The 24591-nt window shown below is 44.7% G+C and overlaps 1 protein-coding gene across 2 annotated transcripts in view; it reads right to left on the reverse strand.

Annotated features, from left to right (window-relative positions):
- The window catches only part of AFTPH (aftiphilin), a 331590-nt gene that overhangs the window by 168768 nt on the left and 138231 nt on the right, over positions 1–24591 (reverse strand). For both annotated transcript variants that reach the window (XM_086927603.1, XM_086927602.1), the window contains exons 3-4: positions 22516–22679; positions 5866–5992 (exon numbers count right to left, since the gene is read on the reverse strand). In XM_086927603.1, coding sequence (XP_086783729.1) covers positions 5866–5992; positions 22516–22679 — 291 coding nt within the window. The remainder of the gene's footprint in view (positions 1–5865; positions 5993–22515; positions 22680–24591) is intronic.

Below are 24591 nucleotides of genomic sequence, written 5' to 3' on the forward strand. Positions count from 1 at the left end.
CTGCCTCACTGTTTTGAGCCCCGGTGGTCTGTCCCGTGGCGGCCCGCACTGGTGCCTGGTCCCTGAGTGAGGTGAAGAGGGACGGAGCCACATTGACTAACATGGCGGCTGGTGCCCCCATGCGGTCCATGTCCGTGTCGGACAGTTGTTTCACGGAGGGGGCTGGGATACTTGCAACATACGCAGGAGCCCACATCCAAGGACGTATTGGCTGCCCTAACAGTTTTGCACGAGTTCCTGATTTGGCATTCTCAGGACCTGGGTAGAAGAATGGCCGCCATCGCTATCTCGCCGTCTCTAACAGATGCAGTCCGATCCCATGGGACCGCAGATGAACCCGCAGCTATGTCCATGGAGGGAGTCCCGGTTCTGCCCGGGTACCGGGAGCCACTGGAAGACCCGGTTCCCGTGACCGCTCGAGCCGACATGGATCTACAAGTGGCTGTCTCCTCGGGACACATGTTCATCTGGCGATTGGAGATAAAATGCTATTTTCCATATCGGACTGTCCCAACTATGTCGTGGCGATTGCCGGACTGTGTGACTCTCCTTTCCTGGATTGTGCTACTGTTTGTGAACTTCCGGAGGTTCTTGGGGACGACGTCGATACTACCGGATCTTCGCTGCCGATACTTGGATGGGTTTGGGATGCTGTATTTTTCCATGGCTATGCTCCGACCCGACCCGCCCAGATCGTTTGGACTTTCCGGGCTGTTCTGTGAACCGATTGAAGAGTGGACTTCTGGCGGTACTATTGCCAGAAAGGGTCAGGGATGATGTGGTTCACAATCTATTGGCTTTATTATTGACAGACGGTGTAGTGGGTATGTTTGACCGGGATTTCATCACTGTTGTGACCGGGACTTGATGTTCCTCATTACTGTATTACTTCGTCTCTGGGATTTTCCTGGGCGTAGGGGCGAGGGGCGGGGTCGGGCGGCAAGATCGAGGGCCCTCCTCCGCTTATCTACTCTTTTTCTCTCTCTTTCTATATTTCGGGTCTCTATTAGGGCGACAGGCACGCTGTGGGAGGGTAGGCCATGGGCTTCTGAGGGTGTGCAGGGTGGGGGGTTGGGGGGTGGGTGTTTGTTCGGTATTTGTTTCTATGGCCCTTGAGTCTCTCTTCACTTTTTAGTGTCGTCGTCGTTCATGGTCTCTGCAATCTGTTTAGTTTTGAGGGGTGGGGTTTAGACTTGCTACGTGCTGGGAATGTGCCTGCATTTCTAATGTTCTGTGTATCCTACCCCCGATATTTCCGTCGTACCTATACTGTTTGTAGATATCCTGATTCGTGCGCAGTATTGTAGGACTGTGTGCGACTGAGACACCTTTTTTAGTTCCTTATTTGAAAATGAACCTCTCAAATCCTGCTTCAAGTTGGTGCACCGGATTACAAGTTCTACCCTGGTATTTTAATGACCCCGGATTTCGAACTGCTAGAACTTTCATATTGCTTGCCTTACTTTTGCTCTGCTTAGCGGCCGGCCGGGTTGGTTGTAGGCCCATACTTGTAAATGCTAATACTACTAATAAAGGTTCACAAAAAAAAAAAAAGAATACCGTTGTGAGGAAGTAGTCTATCCTAGCAGAAGATTAGTGTGCCGCTGAGAAAAAGGAGTAGGCCCTAGTTGTAGGATTCAAGCGTCTCCACACATCCACCAAGCCCGCCTCACTCAACCACTGAAAGCCTTGTGTGCTGTATGTCCCAGTCGGTCCTATCCTTTGTAAGGAGTGTTTGGGAAGCGATTCTGGTGGCAAACTGAAGCACCTCCTGATCAGGAAGTTAGCGTCTGCGGAAGTAAGGACGTCCCCGAACGCCTGGCTGATTAAGGATTCTTGGTTATCGTTAGGAGCACACAAGCATACCACCATAAAGCGTTTTTTGTGAAGGGAGAAGCACAGGGAAAGCAAGCGGCCCACAATCTCAGAGAGTGCCTGAATGACGTCCCCCTGGAAATATGTAGAAAGAAGAATTGCACCACAGGGGAAAGGGGGGGATATGCCATGCAAGTCTCCAGGGGGGCACCAACAAGCACTGCACCCCGGAATCAAGCATTACTCGGCACAGAGGGTCAGTCCATTGGCAGGACTGGCTACACATCAGTGTGTCCATCGCGTAGTGACCACGGAAAGGATGGGACCTTTCAATTCCTCACTCGACCACCAAGTCCGTCGACACTCCCTTGTTTGCAAGCTGTGTCACCTGGGTGGATCTCTCTCCGAGACTCTCCTCCGATGGTCTGTACGTCAAGGGTTTCAGGCCCCTGCGTCGTTGCAAATGTAATGAAGGCGAGGTCCTGGTAGAGCCGGATCTTGGGTCCTTAAAACGGGATGTGGGTTAGACCCACACTGCTGACATAATCAACTTCTTTTAGCGATAGTTGTGGTGACTTGTTAGAATGTTCTACGGGAACCCAGGTTTTCCAGAAGGGTGGCCAGCCTGGTAAGTGCGGTACAGGAATACTTCCTTGTTGGCATGGTCAGGGACGATATGACGGAATAATCAGAGCACATAATCTTCCAGCTTCCCCACATCTGCCTGCACTGGAACCCCCTTAATACGGATATTAGATCAGCAGGATCGGTTTTCCAAGTCCTCCAAATAGTAATTGAGATCTGGGTTTCGTCCTGGAGTTCGAGAATCTGGCTGCAGCAAGCTTCAAGCTCCTCCTCATTAGCATCAGCCCCTTGTTTCAACGTGTTCACTCACTGTCCCAGGTCGTTCACGTCCTGGCAAATTTATTTATCTTCACTGGCCACCTCTTGGCACAGATTCACGCTATCATTTTGCAGTGTATAGAAGAGGGATTCAATGAAGCCTTGAGTAGCCATCGACTCGTCTCCCACACTGGTAGGTTGTGAGGATTCGGGGGGGGGGGAGGGAACGGTGTGGCGGTGCACTGGAGTTTTGCATGGTCTGCTTTTTGGCGGGAGTTTTGGAGAGTAACTTCCTAATGGAAGGATCCTGTTTGCTGTGCAGTAATGATCACTTAGTCCAGAGGTCTCTAGCCTGCTGCCCAAAAGCATTCCCCAATGTCCAGCAGCCAGGCCTCACACACGTTAGAGGAGCGACAAAGCCACCTCTGTGTTGGCAGCATACAGGGGGTAAGATTTCTGTCTGGGAGCCGCCACCAAGGGTAACCCCCGTCCTCTGGCACCCATAGGCGCGGGTAACACACCCGACCGGTCAACAGAGCAAGAGGGGTCTCTGCTCCCGAACCTCAGAGGCAGTCATGTGCCGCCCCCGTCTGTGCCTCGTAGGACCACAGGCCACGCTGGGAGTCAGAAGGGTGCACCCCTGCAGTCATCTAAGCGTGCGGATGTCGCGGCCTCCAGGCGCCACAGGCCCAGTCTACTGCAACAAAGATTTCAGGCCACCTCAGGATGGGCAACATACCCCCTCTGATCCTCCTGGGTACTGCTCACCTCCTCCGAACAGCTCCCGAACCCCACAGGCATCTGCAGTGCACCTCCACCTTTTCACCTTGGGACAGTCTGGTGGTTCGTTGTGCTCAGACGATCACGTCAGTATAGGTCGGGCACTCAAGCCACCATCGTGGTAGCGGCCCGCATGCTTGGCATTCCACCTTCCCCACTCGCCTGTCAGGCCCGGAGCGGCCAATTCGGGACAGACAACACCTTCTCCGCACAAGGCGGTCTCTGTCTCTCGCCTTACAAGTGCTGCACAACCCGCCGTTCCGCTTGCAGCTTAGTGATTGGCGTGGTAATGCTCCTTCAAGGGCGCCACCTTGGACCAGCCCCCTTAAATTCCTCTTTAAAAAGGCTGCTTCCTTTTTAAACAGAATTCCTCTTTGCCTTTTAAAAAGGATATTTAAAGAAATACTTATTTAATCCAATTGATCATTTGTTTCTTATAATCATGTTATTCAGACTTTAGAAAAGATAGGCAATGGCTGTAGAAAAGTAATGTTAAAATATTTCCAGGTTTTTTTTCGACAGTGAAGATGTGTCTTCAGTTAAGTGCTTTCAGGTTGATACACTTGGCTGCAGATATTTGTTAATCATGAATTTAATGATCACAACCAGATTGACATCTTACAGGCTTATTTTTACAATTCTGCTTATAAACAACAATACCCTTTTCCTTTTGAAAGATAGTTGAAACCCCGTATTCTAAAGAGGGCAAGTGTTTTCGAAAACATTGCCCAGTTACAGTGGAGTTTCAGTGTTTTAAAACAGATATAATTATTTGTTAAACATATGGTCTAAGGAGTTAATCAACGGGCTATTTTTAAAGAGAATAGACACCCCCTCCTACACCATTCCATTTTGGAAGATCTTCAGAGACTGAAATCCTTGCACTTCTCATGGTTGGAGCTGGTCCTGGTCGTCAAAATAAACGTGCTCCCAAGAGCCCTATTTCTATCATATGGGACAAACTGGCCAATTAGAAGGGATTGACTACCTTTCCCTCCCCAGTACACCAATCTCACGCAATCCTGACTTTATCCCCGGCGCTGCCCCCTCACTCTTTTCAGGGCTGGACTAATGGCGACTGTAGGCATGACGGGATTTATTTCACAGGAACATCCATAGAGCCTTTCGAGCAGTGCAAAGAAGACTATAACCTTCCCAGGCGGCTAGGCTACAATACTTTCAGTTGTGGCATTGGGCACTACACCCCTCAGTCTACCCCTAGGTCGTGCGAGCCTCCGCTCCCTTCGAGAAGCTTGGGAGAACCTACGATGGTTTGGAAGGCCTCATTTCTAACACTTACTGCACGCTCCAACACTATACACCCCCTTGCCCACACTCTTACCACCAGTAGGCATGGCATTCCAATACCACGGAGGGCACATCACCAAAGCAATGCGACTCACTGTGGCGCGGCATACCCAAAACATATCATAGCATCTCCCTCAGGTAAACGGCGTATAAGCTCATGTTCCACAGGTATTACACCCCAGTCCGCCTCTCTACTATCTACCCTGGCAAGTCCTCTCTTTGCTGACGATGCAAAATGGACCAAGGAGACTTCTGTCATATATGGGGGTCTTGCATTGCAGCCTCATTGCTACCTTCTAGAAGGAGGTGATAAGCCATATCAAAGCCACTGTAGGTTATCCCCTTCCTATACCACGGCCATTCTTGGGTTTCAAAACCTGGCCTTGAAAGCAAGGATCTCTGCTGGCTGGACACTTATTTGCTACATGCCCAAGGCACAAGGCAACTTGTGGCCCTAGTGTGGAAAAATATAACTCTCCCCTCTGCAGCCCAGTGGTTGTCTAGTATATGGCATGTCACAGCGATGGAACAGCTTTCCCACAATTTAAATGGAACAGAATCCAAATTCCAATCTGTGTGGTGACCCCCTGAAACAATACCTCAGACGCATTCTTGTTTCAACCCGCCAGAGTATTGGTGGCTTCAGCTCTTAAGTTGAGCCATCCCCGCTGGGGCTCTATTTAGCCACTCGGCCCACCATTACCTTATTGTAGGGAGCACCGATGGTACACCTTACTAACTCACTGATGCCAAAACACCTCGGCACACTACCAGTCTTGACCTGGACTTCACTACCTATGTTCCGGGTGCCCCCTTTAGTTTCTTGGCCTCTTGTACTTTGCTCTTCTATTTGGCGACCTACCATGCAATGGACAACCTGATAATTTGCCCTGCTAATAATGGTTAGTGAGGCACTTGATGAGTCTTGTCTCCTGCAATTTACCTAGCTCATCTGTACTCCACGTATGTTGCAATGATGTGGCGACACAGCCGCGTCTTGACTTCTTGTATTAAAAAATTACAATAAAGAGATATGGAGTTAAAAAAAAAAAGGAATAGACCAGGACTCTGCAAAATGGGGTTGAAATGTTAGCTATGACGTTTCATTAGTACACTTACAATATTCCTGGTGTCGATTCCAAGGGAACACAAAAGCATTTTGTTGCTATGGGAGCCACCCCACTGGTACCTTAACCCGTAGCCGTCATGGACATTTTGCAACTCCATCCACATGTTCAGCTGTTTCCTGTATATGCAATCACAAATTAAATAATCATCAAACAGAATGTGACTTCACAAACTCAATGAAAGTGTATAACTTTGATATGAGTGATATATTATGCATTCTAATTAGACCGTGCATAAACAATGGGTACCCTGGAGACCCAATATTGTTGGTTAATCCAGAGTACAATTGTAGTAATTGGAAAATGAGGGCAATACTAAGAAGAGAACAGTCTATCTAAGAATATATATCCAGTTCATAATTAATACAGAAATGTTAAATCAATGTGTGTCATAATTATACTAATTAACAATCTCACCAAGTCAGGAATAACATTTCAGAGAGGATACCCCTAGGAGGACATATACATATGCATGTTTAGCTGAAGAAAACACTTCAGTTTATCAAAGAATGCTTCCTAAAATATAAGGTATAGTCAAAATCGACAGGTTGAGCAAGAAGTGCGTCGAGAGTATGTGATCAAACAAGTTGTCAAATGAATTAATGCACATTTGAACATGCTTTATATTCAAAAACATGCATAGTGCTCAATGTCATCACTAGTCTACTGCTTTGGCTTTCTACCAGTGGGGAAAGTAACAAAGATGGCACTTTAAAATATATTTAGATGTCTGTAACAGTAGTAGGAAACGTTCCTTACATGTAATGCTTCTTTTTCGACAGGGGTATTCTCTCTGAATCCAAAAACATTGAATATCTAAACAGACGGAGGAAATCCCTCAAGTACTTTTACAATATATTTTTAATTTGAAAATCCACTAAAATACATAAAACACACCTCTAAAAGGCAAACATTTTCTACCTTCTGTTGCATTTTAAAAACACCTAATAAGTCAAATCAATCAGCGTAAATTTAACTGTAAACACCACTGTTTTGTAAACTGTGAAACAAAAGGGAACATGTGCCTCTAATAGAGGCCGTAACTAAATTGAAAAGTGGACATAGCACCTTACGAATTCCTGAGACAGCACTTTCTTATCATGTCCTATGCAATCAGTAAGAAATTTAAGTTCTAACAGAAAAACCCACCAAGGTATCAGCTTAAGAGTCGGATGAAACAGAAAAGTGCAGATCAAATATAGGATCTGTGCTACAAGAGACTTCCCTACAAATGTCTTGAATGAGAACATTAAGAACCTCTGCTAGAATGGGCCTTAAGTTTGCCAGCCAAAGGTCCGTTTGTTTTTTAGGTATCGCCTACGTAGCGCGCATGCGCTGCATAGGCAAAAAGACCTCTTGAAATAGCTTTGGATTTTTAATTAATTAATTAATTGAGGGTTTCTAATTGTGGGTTTCCAACGCGCTAGAATAGACTCCCGAAGGAGTATCTCTGTGCAGTAGACCGCTAGGGAACCGTCCTGGCTTTCCCTGTGAGATGGTCCCTACTGGGTATCTCCAAGGTGAACCAGGCATCCCCGGCGTATGTGGGGGGCCGTTGTGGAGATGAGGCAAGCTAATGCCCAGAGTTGCCGAGTGTGATCCCTGGTTAGAGTAGGCACCGAGGTGAGAATTATCGAGTCCGCTGACCCTGGTCCACGACCCTGCCGCGTCGGGATTTGAACCCTGGTCCCGGGCCGTCCTCTGCTCTCGGGTCTGTCGCTTCTAACCAGTGAGGCACGCCACTCCCCCTCCTCCTCCCTGCTGGCCAATGTTTGTGGCGTCACCACTCGCGTTTTTTTTTTATGGCCAATGATTGTTTTTTATTCCACCTACCGATTGGTTACATGTTCTAATAATTTGACCTGCTACAACAAAACTGCAGTGAATTCATGGAGTGGTTTACCGGAGAACGGAAGTAGTAAGCGCTATATAATTGCAATTACCAAACATCAGTGATAGTTCCAGTTTCACGGTGTCCGTCAGACCAGGGCCCCCTCCCACTCTATCTGTTGCAGATGCGCCTTATTAGATCTGTTGCCTCGCGCACACCCCTGCACTCTCACTCCACGCCTGATTTCCAGACTCCGCGCCAAGCAGCAAATTGCTTCGAGCATCCTCTGGGTAATTTCCTTGTCAAAACTTCCTGCAGACTGCAAGTTTCAGCGCTTTTCGAGCCCCCCTCCCTGCGGGATCACATCGCACAAAAAAACACTGAGTACAGGCCAGCTTGCGCTGCCAGTACTGCCGCCCCACCCGCAGAAGACACAGCGGAGCTCACTTTCTCCCTGCTGCGCAGCCTAAGACCCCGGCTTCAAACCGCCGACAACTCACAGCCGCCGTCCTGTGCCAGCGCCCAGGCTGCCCTGTGCCAGCGCCCAGCCTGGGCCCTGAGTGGCATCGAGCAGTACTGTATCCTAGGACCCAGAGAGGAACTGCCCAAGAGGGGAGCGGGGATGGAAAAGAAATGGTCAGGATGTAGTGGGAGACAACTATTGGATGCCATCCCAGTTGGTAAAGGTACAAGGTAGGGTCTGCCCTTGCAGACATGCCAGCATATGGTGGCAGAGGAGCGCGGGCTAAGCATAAGGGTGTCTTATTACTGTTATCGAGCAAGGAAGATTTCCTAGTAGAGGTGGCAAAAGAAGCTTGGCACCGAAGGACTAGCACACTATGCAGGAGTCAAAACTGCACTGGGCAGAAACTGGACTTAACTGCAGCCTCCGTAGGTTACACGAGTGCTTCCTCCCAATCAAATTCACTCATTAGGACTACGTCTCCCTGTGCATTATTTAGCAGCATCTTTAATATTCGATATATTACTTTATTCTTCAGTAGGGCACCCAAAGGTTTATATTCCAGGAAGATTCTTGCAGGATGTCACCCGTAAAAGTCACACACCGTGGTATGGCAAGCATAAAGCAAAGTTATCTATATCGATAGGAGGCACATGCATTTTTTTTTCGCTATTCACCTACAAAAGGTTGTTCAAGTATTTCAAACAACCCACTACATACAAGGAGGTTGAAGAAAATTGTGCAGCTACGTGGTGATCTGCCACACATATCCTTCGCTGCACTATACAACATTTATTGAACCTGTTATAAGGTTTCATTTAGAAAGTATGGGAAAACTGAAAATCATTCCAGGGACAAATATCAACCATCCCAGTTCTGGCAAACAGATTTCACTCAAAACCAATGCAACCTGTGACACCACAAACGTGGTATATCTCTTAAAGTGCCCATGCAGATTACCCTATGTTGGGAAAACGGAGCGCAAGATAAAGACACGTTTAAATGAACATCGGAGCAACATTAGAAACAAAAATCTGAAATCTTGTGTGTCCGCTCATTTTACTCAGCAAAACCACACCAACAGTCAAATTCGTTTTTTGGTTCTTGAAACAGTTGCCAAACCGGAGGGCATTGACCCCAAGAAATACTTATTACAACGAGAACTATTTTGGATTTTTAAACTTGGTACGACCGTGCCAAAAGGACTCAACGAATGTCTGGAATTTAGCAGCTTTCTTTGAAAAACTTTATACTCTGGACCGACATATTGCCTGCTGGTTGTTCAACATTTTGTGCATGCATATATGAATTGCACTGTTATTTCTTTTATTTTGAAGTTAGATCATGGTTTATACTCTTTGACTTTTTTTCCCCACCAGACATATTCAATTGTACTCTCTCTTTCGATTGCACCCTTTCTAGTACCACATTTATGCTTGATTTTTGTCCTCCACAACTATTCCTTATTATTTCGAGCTTTTTTCTTTTTTCTTTTGCTGTTTTCTCGTAGAATTCTTACCCTCATTATTCTTCACACTGCTTTTTCATACCATCTTTTTCACACAGCTCCGTTAAATTTCATTTTCTATGTTTACATTTCCACTAAACCACTCCTTTGTTTATTTTCATTCACCGGACTGTTTGGGAACGAGTCCGTTTTTGATTACTACTCAGCTTACACGTTAAAGCGCATGCGCCGAATCACTCATCGCTAACGCGTTCACCCGATGGCGTCTTGCAGCCGTTATTGCACCTACTAACCACGAGAACCTCGGTAAGCACTTCTGGTCACGAGTCGGTCCTTAGTATAATTCACAGTCTGCATTTTCTTAGTGTGGACCTCACTGGGTTATACGTTTATTTGCGCACCTTGTGACTCTGTCGCACAGCGTTTCGTCAGTTTCCTCCGTCTTTCGGAAGCATGTTGTGGTATCTTTTCACCAACATTTGTTGATGTTCGGTCACTTCGTGACACTTGGGTACACGTGCACACGTATTTTCCATTCATATCACCATCTACCTAGATTTCCTTTTCAGCAGCCTCACGCATTAGTCGGATGAAGGACGCACTTTAACTTCTCCTATTTCTTTATTAAATTCACCTGAGTTTTTGGCATCACCCACTTTTCGTTTTTGCACCTGCATGTGGATATACTCTTCCGGTTTTCTTCTGTTTTCATTTCTGATCTTATTAGCAAGTTTATTCTCTAACACTCTCGGCCCCTGACTGATGTACCTTCTATTTACTTGTTCACAGCATATACCCCCTGACGAAGAGCCACCGGCTCGAAATGCATTGGGGATTGGATTTATGCAAATGATGCCACTGTATTGAAATTTTGGACACTTTGATGTGACAAAACATTTGCTTCAGTCATTTCTACATGAGGAGCACCTTGATCATTTGGATTACAACTTGTGAATATATTTTCTACTAATTCAATGTGAAAAAGTGAATAAAACTTTGGATCACTATACCCGTTGATTACCTTTTTTGCTCATCCAGCACATAGGAGTGCTCAGGTTAACCACCTTGTGCTTACAAGGTTTTGCATGTACTTTTACTTCCTGCCCTTCTTGGACAGTAAGGGCAGCATCCTGATCACCCTAAAAGATTTAAACCTTCCTGGTATACCCTACTGAACATTTTGGTTTACTTCAGGAGTGCAGCGGATTTTCACAATTAGTTGAAGTATAAATTCCACATGTCTTCAAAAATGCACAATTTAAATAATACACCAAACAGATCACTGGCCTCAAAGGTGCATCCAAAATAATTTGTTGGATTTGAATCCTAGGCTTGTACTACATGATAGAGTAGAACGCCCTCTGCTCATACCACAGATTGGAAAACCCCCATATACAACCCACTCGCACACCTTTAGAACCTTCAGGGACACTCATAAAATCTCTGGAACCTGTTCACTGTGCTGGATTCTATTCAGGAGCGGTACAAAAGGGGATGGTGATGGAAGCATAACAATTCAAATGTTGAGACAATTGAGAAATATGCAAACTACAACCACTATACTTCTTCCAGTGGATAAATGAAAAGGGTAAACAAAATGTAGTTCCTCTAAAGCAAAGTATGAATGCAATTTGAATACTGATGGCCCTAAACACAGTTCCCATTTAACCCAGCCAGCACAGCTGTGGGCTTATATCCCTTATTGCTTCCGCTCAGAACCCTACTGTTGCTTCTACTACTGCTTTATGTGACGACACTGGCACTAACGGTGCTGTCTGCACCTGGAAAGGTTTCAGAACAGATGTGATCCAGGTGGCTGCATCGATTTCAAACAGATGCAGAACGGGAACTATTGTTCTCTGGCTTGAAAATCTGGACATAAGCGTTTAGATCTCGCTTTTGTCGCTAACAAAAAACACTTTCCCGCTATCCCGGGGGGCAATGAATTAATAGAATGATCTGAATGGGTGCAAAGGTCACGGTTTCAGTTGGAAGATTCCATTCCTCACTGCATGTTATTTGAAGTTTGGGGATAGACCATGCTTTTAAAATGGACTCATTCAAACTACAGTCTGTATTGTGTTGAAGCTCAGAATACGGCATGTGCCAACAGGTCTCGCCTTTGGGACCTTATAAGTATTTAGTTATGCAATATCCTTACTGCAACATTAACTGTTGCATGGCTAAACACATATAAGGTACAAGGTTTAGCCATGCAACAGTTCTTGTTGCACCAAGGATATTGCGCTGCATAACTAAATACTCATAAGGTCCCAAAAGCGAGACCTATTGGCTATGCGAATGCTTGTTTAATAGTATGCTATGATACAGGATTCTGTACACCTAGTCTACTCTGAGAAAACCATGTATGTGATAATAGCAAATGGTTTGTTGCAATTTGCTTGCCTTTTCAAAGGTGGACTTTTAGACTCTATTGTACGAAGGGCCGTTTGTGCCAAAAAAGGTAATGATTTAGGTGAAAAGTTGAGTTTACCATAGGAAGGGAAAAATATAATAATAGGCGCCTTGCTTTTATGAAACCGCATTTAAGGTTCGCCTGGAAAGAGAACTTGAAATCCACTTGTAGACGTAATAGATACCACAAAGGACAATATCTAAAATGTTCTTATACAAATTAGAGGCCCATTCATTTTAATATGACATCGTTAAGCTCTAAAGAATAAGGCTTTCTGAATGGGGTAAAAACTTTTCTTAGGCTTTCAAAAAAATAATTGTTCGAGGGACAATGAAAAATAATACATTTGACAGGCATGTGGGTATTAAGAGTCCTGTGTATCTGCACCCTTATTCATCAAACTCAATAAATAATGATATCCTGAGGATCATTATTCATCAGATGCGACAAATAATGGCAATTAAAATTGTTGTCCTGAAAATTAAGCCATAAAAGGCAAATTTTGGTGCTTATAGCACCCAAGTCAGAATGTCCTGGTATTTATCGGACCTTTTTCAAACTGAATATTTTGGCAGGTTTGGACTGCTGAAATTTATTGGGTGAATAATCTGAATGTTGGTAAAATCCAACAAATGTACAATTCTGACACCTGATGCGAACAGTGGTTTGCAAAAGAGTAGTTATTTTACAAGGTACTCCGTAATCAAGCCCTAAATGGAAGAAATAAAGAGATACACTTCAGTAGAAAAGAACGAAAGGGGTGATTTTGCCAGATAAGCCTGTGCATTCATTTCTTGGCAATTTCTCACATTCATCTACTTCTGCAGGAATGTGATGCAGAATTCCTTTGAAATTATGGAACCAACTCTAATAGGTTCTTTCAGAAAAGGGATTTAAAAGGTGTGCTTCAGTTGGCCCATGATAATCGATCTTTAAGTCTTGAACAGTGAATGGGCAGGGTGGACACTACATTGAGTTTGTTCTCAATTTATTTACAATATTAAGTACCCATCTATCTCTCATTATCTTCTGCAACAAGGGAAAACAGATGAAGTATTACTCCCAATCCACATCCCCTCACTGATCTACTCATCATAGGCAGCAGGACGAGGGAGAATATTTCCGGGGGTACAATCCTTCCCTTAGGTGGTCAAATGATGCAGCTGGTAATATTCTGTTTCCGTTTCTTGTCTTTAAAGCAAAGGGACTCCTATTATTCCTTTTATGCATTTTCCAGTATGGGATGAGGGTCTTTTTATTGGTCTTGCCATTGCCGTTAAATTGGATTTTTTGTCTGTTTTACAAACCTAACCAACTTAAGTGTATCAGTCTCATTTTTCATGTATTGATGTATTGAATTTCAACATCCTCTTATGATATAAAGATTCAACAGCAGGAAAGTAAGGACCACAATTTTTTGCTGTGGTTGAGGAGTCTCGGTAATGTTTGTCAGTAGAAATGTTTCCGTGAAAGTCATAGTAGAACTTGTCCACCTAAACTTTTGCAACACAGAAGGACTTATCCGAGGCAATCATCCCTTTCTTCACTGTTTACCTAAAGATCTATATTCCTGCAGGTATTAAACTTTGCAGGTTTTTCAGGCAAGTTACCAGTTCTTTGGTGTACATGCCCAAGAGAGCTGAAGAACAGTAGAATCTGACGTTGCAGCACATTAGTAAACGTGGTTCTCGTTGGAGCCTACCTTTGCATTCTTTTTGTCCTGGAGAAGCAGAAATCCACCAGTCTGACAAAGAACTGAGTCTGTGTTGTCTTCAACAGTGCCATCAGTGGTAGGGGTGTAACATGCCTGGGAGGATGGATGCAATCCAGTGCAGGTTCCAGGCTTAGAATGTCCAAGGTCACTGAGCTTTTTAAGCTCTCCTAGAGTGCATCTGTTGCTATTATGAACGGGAAACTTGGGGTACGAATGTTAGGCCTGTGGAGAGATTTGCCTCTTGAATCCACCAGTAAAGTGCTGTACATATTCTGGAGGAGACACTAACGATATCGCCGGTTTGCTCTTGCATTTGGATCCACTGTCTGTTCAGTTCTTATGCCGCATCCGGAGTCGGCAGAACAGGGCATAGGAATGCATGGGACTACCAGAGATTTGAAAAGGTGAACTGAAAGTGACTTTTTTATTAACCTTAAACAGGCCAAACACAGCAATCTTGTTAGCCTTTCTGGAGTTGAATATGCTTTGTTCTGCACTGAATCCAGTGTAGCCACCCCCCGGAATGTTATCCTTGTGGACGGCTGAAGGGCTGATTTTTGTGGGTTCAAGATAAGGCCTAGTTTGTTGAAAGGGTGAAAGCCCGCCTTGGTTGACCTCTGTGCAGATCGATAGGAAGACGCCTAGACCAACCAATCGTCGAGGTATGGATATACTTGGTGTTTTTCTTAGGAAATCTGCTACTGGAGCCAGGCAGATCAGGCCGAATGGGAGGACTTTGAACTGATAATGTCTGCCAGCTACTGTGAACCTTAACATTTTTCGATGGTGTAGACGAATTGGGACATGAAAATAAGCATCTTAGAGATCTAATGTTGTCAGATAATCTCCCTGGGTCAGAAGTTGTAGGATATCTTGAATTGTGAGCATTTAAATTGTCTGTTTTCTTGAGATATTTGTTAAATATTCTTAAATCCAGGCTTTGCCTCCATTCCTTTGACTTCTTTCTGACCAAAAAGAAACAAGAGTAGAAACCCTTTCCCTTCTGGTTGCCAGGGACTCGTTCTATGGCCCCTTGGTTGAGCATGGTCTGGACTTCTAACCTGGGAAGATTCACAAGTTTTGGCGGGAACTTCTGGGGTGAAGTAGGTGGTGGAATTCCAGTGTGTGACCAAAGGTAATCAAATCCAATACCAACTGGTCTGTTATTTTCTTCCATTCAGGAGGTGACTGAATGTTTTGTCTCCGAGACATACCGGAGGAGATGGAGTTGTAGTGGGTGCCTTTAGTCTGTCACTGTTGTATTCCTGTGTCCTTGCCCTGTGGACCCAGCTTTCGTCTCTGGTTCTGTCTAGTGTAGGCTGCTTGAGGAGGATGTTGTGGTTGGTATTGTAGGTGAAAATTGTTATGACCCAAATTGGTATGTTGGATACTTGTATGGTTGGTAACTACCTCTGTAAGCAAATTGCCCTCTTCCTTTTGCATCACAAAAAGGATTTTTTCGGTACCACAGATTAACCAACGAGTTAGCGGTATCTGTATACATTTTTATGGATTGGAGGTCCTCATCAATGTGTTTACCGGAAAGAGCTTCCCCCATCATATGGCAGGTTTAGAATTTTGCTTTGCGCCTCTCGTCGAAAAGAAGTGCCTTTCAACTACCCCTTCCTCCGTAAGACTGCCACTCCTGCTAGCTGTCTAAAATCTTTGGATGCAATTTCCATGGCATAGTCAATGGTTTCTGAGGAGGCATGCTCTCCTTCTTGCAGAATCTTTTTGGCTTCGGCATCATCTGGTAGACGATCTAAATATGGTAGATGTCTGACCACATTTGTCTGTCAATTATCCTGAGTACTGCCAATGAATTACTGCTTGTACTGTTAATGCTGACATCGAGGAGAAGTGCTTTTCAATGTTGGCCAGTGTTAGAACTGGGGGTCTCTAGTTGCCAGAGGTAGGTACCACTGTCCAAATAGGACCCTTGCTTCTAGTCAGGGTAGGGAGGAAACTCTTTAGATAACCTCTGCTCACCCCCTTGGTAACTAGGCACAAGCAGACAGGCTTATCCAAAAGCAATGTGTAAAGTATTTGTACCAACACTCACAGTAACACAGTGAAAACACCACTAACTGACTCCACAACAGTTTAGAAAAATAAAAGGTATTTAATCTAAACTACACAAGACGAAAACGATAAAAATCCAACATATACAGTTCAAGACTATGGTTGCAAAAGAGTTCTTAAGGTTGCGATAAAATAATCCACAGTTGCGTGAAAAGTTCACAGTTGCGTCACGTTTAGCCAACAGTACCTTTTAAATGCGACAAAGTTGCAAAGCAGAAGCTGGTGCGGTGGAAAACAAGCGATGCGTTGCTCCTGAGACCCTGGGGAGGCGATGCGACAAGCCCGCTGCAGCAGCGGGCGTATTGCGACAAATCCGGTCTGTATGGGGAGGAAGGCAGACTTGTATGGATTCCGGTGCGTAGGTTCCGTAGGAAGTTTTCTCTCGCAAAGGCACGATGCGATGATCTTTGGAGTTGCGACGATCTCCGGGGCGACAATGCGTGGACCAGCGATGATCTCTCTCTCTCAGCTCCTTGATGCGATGGCTTCTGCGATGACACTCGCAGCGACGTGATGCGGTCCGCAAGCAAGCGGTGCGGCGGTCTCACCCAGCGACGACAGGCTCTGCGACGACACTCGCTGCGACGGTAATCTTTCCCGCACCGGTCTGGTGCGTCCCGCAAACGAAGGATGCGACGGCCGATCTCGGCCTTCGTAGCGGCGGGAATTTCCTCGCACGGTCGGGGATGCGCTCCACAAGCGAGCAATGCGACAAAAATGCAGAAAGTCTTTAAAAGCTTGGTTTCCAGCTCCCCAACACAGGTACAACTTCCAGAGACACCATACATGGGCCACACACTCCAGGAAGGACAGAACTCTCTCAGTAGAGTTCAGGGAAGTTGGAGGTGAAGTCCTTTTGTTCCTGGGACTTCAAAACAGGGAGCCAGCTCTTCTCAGGCACGTGGAGATTCCTTCAAGCAAGTGGACACAGCACAAAGCAAAGTCCTTCCCCTCTCCTTGGCAACAAAGCAACAGCAGGTCATTCCAGCAGAGCAACAGCAGGACAGTCTTCCTTCTTCGGTTTCAGCTTTCTCCTTGGCAGAGGTTCCTTCTTGATTCCAGGATGATCTAATTTTCTGTAGGCAGGAGTCCTGTACTTATACCCCTAAAAGTCTTTGTTCCCTTTTGTGCAGGAGGGCTCTGAGCCCGGTCTGAACCAGTTCTGGGTGTTCCTTGAGCACTTTGTTTTTCTGGCTTCTCCTTTCATTTCAGAGTGAGGGGCAGGATCGTCAGCTGCCCAGCAGGAGGTGGAGCCAGCATTGTGGAAGGCAGGCATAGCCCTATTCAGGCCCAGGTGCTATCTCCTCCCACCACTCAAGTTGCAAATGCGGTCATTCAGCCTAGGGCTGACTCAGCCAGCCTCCTGGGGAATCCCCAGCCCCTGTCACTCTCAAACCAGACAGTCAATTCACAAACAGGCCAAGGCACACAGTAAGGTCAGACAAGAGAACAGCAACTTTCTAAAAGTGCTGTTCTCAAAGACAGGATTTAAAAACAACTTTTCCTAAAAGATATGTTATTAAATTCTGAGTTCAGGGATACTAGACTGTTATGTCCTATCTTGTTCCAATGGGAAGATATGCTGGTAGCCACTGTAGCCAGCATCCCCCATGATAGCCTATGGAGCAAGATAGCCTTGAAGCAGTTTAAAACGAAAATGGCTGTAATTCACTACCAGGGCATGTCACCTGCACAAGTACATGCTCTACCTTTCACATACACTGCTCCCTGCCCAAGGGGGTAACTTGGGCCTTCCATAGAGGTGACCAATGTGCACAGAAAGGGAAGGGTTAGGCCTGGTCAGTGGGGACACTGACCAGGTGGACATGGCAGTTCACAGATTGCACACAGGCACTACGGTGGCAGTCCTGGGACACCATTTTAGGGCTACTCATGTGGGTGGCACAATCAGTGCTGCAGGCCCACTAGTAGCATTTATCATCACCAGCCCTGGCACACCCAGTGCACTTTACTAGGGAATTCTTGGTGACACAAATATGCCAATCATGTATATCCAATCATAATAACAATTTACACAGGGAGCACTTACACTCCGTCACTGATCAGCAGTGGCAGAGTGTCCAAACCATCTAAACCAGCATAAGAGAAATCAAGCACAGCATCAAAAAAAGATAGGGGGAAACCACGCCAAAGATGCCAGGTCTAACAGCCAGACACTGATATTGGAACGGATGGATTTGTCGAAAGGCGCTCGGCAGTCAGGGTGAACACGGAGTCAGGGTTAGGGTGTTCAATCAGGCAAGCTGGAGATTTTTCTGGGGCATTATACTTCTTGTTTAAGAGTGGAAACACTGCAGCCACTATGGCCAGGTTTTTCATTTCCTTAATACCTTCCTCCCATATGTAATCCACAAACGAGATAGCTCTGACCCTTTTAATGTATGTTTCTTTAAAATTGTGTAAGAAACAGTAAGATTGCTTATTCAGTCAGATTTCTTTGAGTCATTGGCAGGTCAAACCACTTTGCTGCTCTCTCTAGGAGATTATGAAAACCTTCATTATCCTCAAGAGAGCAATCCATGGGTGGTGGTGTTGGGAATGATTGAGTCAGAATGAGATAAGTATCCCACTCAGTGTGGATATCTCCAAGTTCCCCTTTTTTCCCTTCTTCATCTGAGGACATGCTATCGCTCACTGGTATAGTTCTGCATTGTAGTGTATGCCTTGTGGAGGCGGCTGTCAGGATCATGCCAGTTGGGGAGTGGAAGGCTACACTGGTGGAGTTTTAGGAGGTGCTGTAACCTGCCTAAGTGAGGCAGTTATAGGCTTAAACTGTTTGTGGTAACCTGCAAACTTAATTTGTAGGTCTGACACCAATGACCTTGGGACGTAGACCACGTCCTCCTGGTACTGTTGCTGTGGATATGGCTGAAACTGTTCTGAATAATGTATGCCATCTTGCTGAAGAGTGCAATATTCCAGGCCATAATACTCCTCTTCCTCCTCTTTATCATCTTATTGATACTTTACATGCAGCTCCAATGGACTATGTGCCACACCAAAAGGACCATCATCACCCGAGTCATCTTCATCCAGCAGCTGACTGGGTGGCAAGGGTGATACTGTGCTTGGAGTTGTAAGCTACGGAATCAAATATATGTTTTACCCCCATTTCTTTTGTTCTTTCTCTTGTTTTGTCGATGACGTCGCTGCCAGCAGTGGTACTGACCGGCACCGCAGATTAAATTGGTTTGACCGTTTATGGTGTCCTCAAGGCAGAGAGCAACTTAATAGTCGACGGGTTGGGCGTCAACAATGAACTGACCACAATCACTGTTGTTACCGTCATTGTAGCCGCCCCCTTCATTGCCAACGGTGCAGTAGACTATTTCTTCATCGATGGTGTACTCGTCGACAATTTCTTTCTTTCTTTTTTTTTTTACTTGTTAGAAACCTGAGGGGAAGGTGTAGAAAGTTGAGATTTTGATTTTCCTGGTTTTTCTGAGGAAAAATCATGTCCCGTATGTTTGTGAAAGGGCCTTTCAGAGGGAATGCACTCCTTATAAAACCTGTGGTGAGTCTTTTTTTGAAGACTTCTTTGCAGGTTCATAAGGTGACCGAACTTCTGCCATCTCCCATTCATTCTTTTGAACCTTCTTGGAAGATAAAGAAAAGTCCTCACTGTCTTCTCTAGAGACAGGGCCTACTCCGGCTGTAAGCTTTTGGAGCCACCACAATAATACCCCTTCTTTGTCTTTTATGATTTTTGAGGGAAAAGTTTGTCCGATCTTACAATCCTTTACCTTGTAGGATGGGTAGAGGCGGTCTATGCAGTCCTTGTGTTGGTCCTCAGACTGAAGCCTCTTCTTACCAAAGCTTCCACATAGTCTTAAAAAAACATTTTTTAGCCAGTTCGGACATTGAGTCAGATGTATTATTTATTTATTTATTTTCAACTGAACATTTCACAAAATACAGTCATTGCAGGACATGTTCACAAAAATGAAACGTCTTTGACAAGAAAACATCTCTTTTATATCATAGGAACTCTCACTTCCCCTTGCTGATACATGTAAACGTAAAAACACCACCATTGTTGCCAATTGACCACCATACAAGTGTAGTAGAAATCTAGTTGTGGTTCAAATGTCCATTCGTGATATGCTTAACATCAGTTCTCATCCTGACCCCGCCATGGCAGTTCCTTGTGTGGAGTGCGTTGCAGACTGTTGTGTGTCGTCCCCAATATCGAGCCCAAAGTAAAGTCTCCCTGGGTCCCAGATCCTATGAAATTTTTTGGGACATCCTCTGCTGTATGTGACATGTTCAGGCGCCATATACAAGTCCATTCCCCTTTCCTATATGGTAGGTTTGTCTGCCACCCCCCATTTCCGCGCTATGTCCCGTTTAGCAACCACCAGCCCCAAGAAAGCGAAAATCAGTTGCGCTCTGGTGATATCTACGTCGTTCGGTATCCCCAGTATCACAAAAAGGGCTCCATGGGTAGTGTCACTCCCAAAATGTCCCCCAGTAATTTAAGTATCAGCGTCAAGTATATCTGCAATTCGGGGTATTGCCAGACCGTGTAGAAGAAGTCACTATTAGCCCCGTGGCGGGTCAGACAGGGTGATGAGTCTGCCCACCCCATTCTGTGTGGCCGATTTCGATCGTAATATATGCGATGTAGTATCTTAAATTGGATAAGACAAAGTCTCGCCTTTATGGCTACCTCTTTTGGGTGCATTAAGGCTGCATCCCATTCTATGTCCTCCAAGGGTCCCACCTCTCCCTCCTATCTTGCTCTAAGCCCCACCAGTCCATCCAGGATGTTGTTAATAGTTTTATAAGTAAAAGAGACCGCCTTGCGAATTAGCTCCTCTTGCAGAAGCCTACCCCCCGGGCGAGCGTACTCTGGAAGTTGATAGTTTGGAAAACTCTGTTTCTGCCAGACATGGCGCAATTATGTGTATTTAAGAAATTGAGTCTCATTCAACTCATACTCCTGTTTGAGCTTTGTCCATGTTTTTAGGTCGCCATTTTCTATGACATCTCCTACTGTGGAGATCCCAAGGAGATCCCATGATCCAAATCCTCTGAGCTTCCCTAGCTCTTTAAACCATGCCCCCTCCTAGAGCGGCGTGCTCCTTGTGACCCGAGCCATCCAACCCATAATTTTAGGCGCCCTTGCCCATGCCCATGCCCATGCCGATAGTGTCACTCGAGTTGCGGGTAGCAGTCGGGAACTGCCCATCTCTCCATAAAGAATTATTGCGTCTGATTGAAACAGATGATAGCCTGCTAATAGTAAAGTTATATAAAATCTCTCTGAAGATTCAATAGTAGGTTGAACTGAGAAGAAGTCAGGAGAGACTCCCTCGCACAGTGTGCGGTAGAAAACCTGAGAGATCGAAGCCTCTGAGGGGAGTGTTCTAGAGGCTGCTGACTGATTGAAGTTTGGTCACTTTCAAATTATAAATACATGTTACTAAAGTGAAAGCTTAAAGGCATTCCCCAGCTATGTACCATGGGACTCCCACTTTGAGAACTGAGAATGATTCAAGTATGTGAATCAATGAAAGATTCAATACTGGGGAAACAGGAAGATAAGCATTAACAACTTGAGGTAAAAACAGATTAAAGGGCACCTAACTCACAAATTGAATGTTGACCAACCAAGCAATTTATTTACTTCAGGGGCTCTTTTCTGTGAGTGTAAACAATCAACGACTTGGTTGACCCGGAAGTACATGAAAGGAAAGTGCATTTCAGTAATTCTAAAAAGGTGTATTACCAGCTTTCGACTGTGTTCACAACCTAAGTTAGATGCTCTACTGTCCTTGTGATTTTCAGTTTAAAATGGTAAAATCAGTTGTGTTTTCAATTAAATGTATAAATCATGTGGCTTAATGGTAGTGTTTCATTTAACCCCTTGCATGCTGCCGCGATTCTGCGCCTGTGCGGCAAAATCGCGAGTGGGCGGGTTTATGACGGCCCCCAGCCGTCAGCACACGAGCGCCGTAGTGCATGACGGATGGGGGCCGACATCAGCATGCAAGGGGTTAAATAAGATGAAAATAGTGCAAGGGCATGTTTTCTTTATGTTGAGGTATTTTTAAAATAAACAAATTGTAAAAATAAATTGAGGATCCTGTATCGTCTACAGACATTATATTGCATATGAATTCTAGAGAGAAAAATCCCATGAAGAAGAAATCTAGTTCCTGATTGAACACACAGCCAGGACCTCTAGTGCACTGAATACTCTCTGCCAAACTTGCCAGCTGTCATTAACTTAACCAGCCATCTCTAGCATCTTCAGTGCAGATAAATGGAGCATGTAGATATTGCACCTGAAATACTCTAGATAGAATTACAGTGGCATGTTTGGACATCGTTCTGTTTCTAAGCTGAAAAGTGTCAAATGTTATACAGAATTCAATGTTAATGCTTTGGCAGGATTAATTTAAATGCTGGGAAAAAGCTGGAAATGCTCGAACCAATTATAGCAGAAAAGGGGCAAAATTGTGCCTGATACCAGCAACAACTTGCGGCTGTCTTTCAACTTATTTCATTCAGGATAACCCTGATAGAAAGAAAAAAAAACTAGAAAACTGTGATAGTTACTTTAAAATAACAAGCGGAGTCCTGACAGAGTGGCTACAACTGCCAATTGATAGTTCTATTAATTTTCTAATTGGCCACCTTACCTGTTGTCTACAGGGCCCTCTCCTGATTTGTCTTGCTGTTTTGATTGTTTTCCTCCATCTTCCAAAAATACCTGTAGAGTGGTGATTGTTTTCTGTTCTTCTGAGACCGGGATGGAAGGAAAACAGACTTGGAATATTCGCTCCAGCCGACCAATCAAGGAAGTCTGTTACAGACAAAAGAAATCCCAACAATTAATCAGCTGTCTCAAAAATCTTCAATTTCCCCTTAAAACAGGAAATAAGAAATATAACCACGTTGAACGAAGCGTCAAAGAGTGCATAGGTTGGGCAGTCTATTCACCTAGTTATATATTTGCTGTGATGAGCAGATAGATTTGTACTGGATTGGAGATGCAAAGCTTTTGAGGAGATGCGTATCCAATGATCAGGCCAAACTGCGCGTCTTTACGGCCAAGATTCTACTGAAAATTTATAGGGAAATGCAACTAATTTGGCCAGTGATGATATGCACAAAAGAGCAATTTTCAGCATACAGCAGCGCAATAATGTTCATGGTTTGCTGCTGACCATTTCTCACTAGAACGGACATTGCCAACAAGGATCCGAAAATAACCCAAATTCATGTGTTTTTATATTGTGCCATTTTGAAGCGCTGTTGCAGGTACAAATATTATCTGACGTAATGGTATAAAATGTATTCGCTTTTAAAGGATGAAACGGGCTGAGAATCAGCGCAGGGGTTCAAACTTGGGTTCTGCAAGTGCTGAAAACATATATGCAGGGAGCCAATAACTCACGGAGCCATCCTAATGGTTAGACAACCAGAACTGTCCAGGAAATAAGGCAACTGTGTCTGAGAAACAAATCTGTGCCTAAGGATTAGCACACCTGTTACTGACATATGCTCAAATACGCATAGATATGCCATAGAATAGATAATGTATGCGTCACCAAATATTGGTAATGCACGTGCCAGAGTGGAAGTCTGTCATTGTTCTACAGAACATGCCCACTTTTTCCACAGAATATGCCCAATGGTGCATAAAATAACCAAATGGACAGCTGAGGACTATTCCACTGCACTGCCAGTTGATTTCCCTACTATTTACACAAAAGGAGTTGCCCATCTTCCAGGATCAGCTGTCAAAACCACAATCCTTACATTATCACAACCAATGATATATCCCAGAAAAACATAGAGAGGCAACGCTTTAAAGCCAATTCTACATTTCACAGTCAATTCCAAAACTGAAGCTCAAACATCTTCTGAGGAGGTTATTACAATTAATTTCTTTATTGTTCACATTTTCTTCATAAAATGTAGCCAAGCAGCCAAAGCGTTTCACTGCTAGCTCGCAAGCTTCATCAGGACTGCAATTCACAAAATTACAAAACATTAAAATCCTAATAAGAGATGCATAGAAACAAGATGAGGAAATACCTACCAACATCCGTAATACAAAACCCAACTGAAGGTTTTTGGGAAAGAAAACTGTCCGTTAGACACCCAATAAATCATAAATCCCAGCCATTGCATTTCTAAATCTAAATCAAGGAGATGTCCTAATCCTCCTATGTGTGTCAGTGTGTAGCCTTCATCAAGTGGTTAAGTCTTACTGTCGGTGCTTTGACATTGCAGCTTCCCCCCGGACGCACAAGTTACCACTTGTGTAACGATATATCTGTAAGAGACATTAGTGAGTGATAGATTCCTTACGTTATGTTATGTTATGTTATTGGTTTTTATACCGCGCACAGCTGCCCCAGCAAAGGGGCGTCCTGGCGCCAGGAAAGGTAAACACAACATCACAAAGCGCATGCAGCAAAGTCAGGAAAATTAGTTAAAAAGAAAAGTTTTGATGGCACGTCTGAATAGCAGTAAATCCTCCATAGCTCGGATTTCACTGGGCAGAGAGTTCCACAATTTGGCCGCCACTACCCGGAAGGAGCGGCCACCCATCCTGCTCAGCAGAAAACGTGGAACAACAGACAAATTCTGACCCATCGATCTCAAGGATCGAGAAGGAACATATGGGGTCAGTAAGTCCGTCAAAATCGGTGGAGCCATACCTTTCAAAATTTTAAAAGCTAGGCAAAGCACCTTGAACTCGATCC

This window comes from Lissotriton vulgaris, chromosome 6, assembly GCF_964263255.1.
Source record: "Lissotriton vulgaris chromosome 6, aLisVul1.2, whole genome shotgun sequence".
Taxonomy (NCBI): Eukaryota; Metazoa; Chordata; class Amphibia; order Caudata; family Salamandridae; genus Lissotriton; species Lissotriton vulgaris.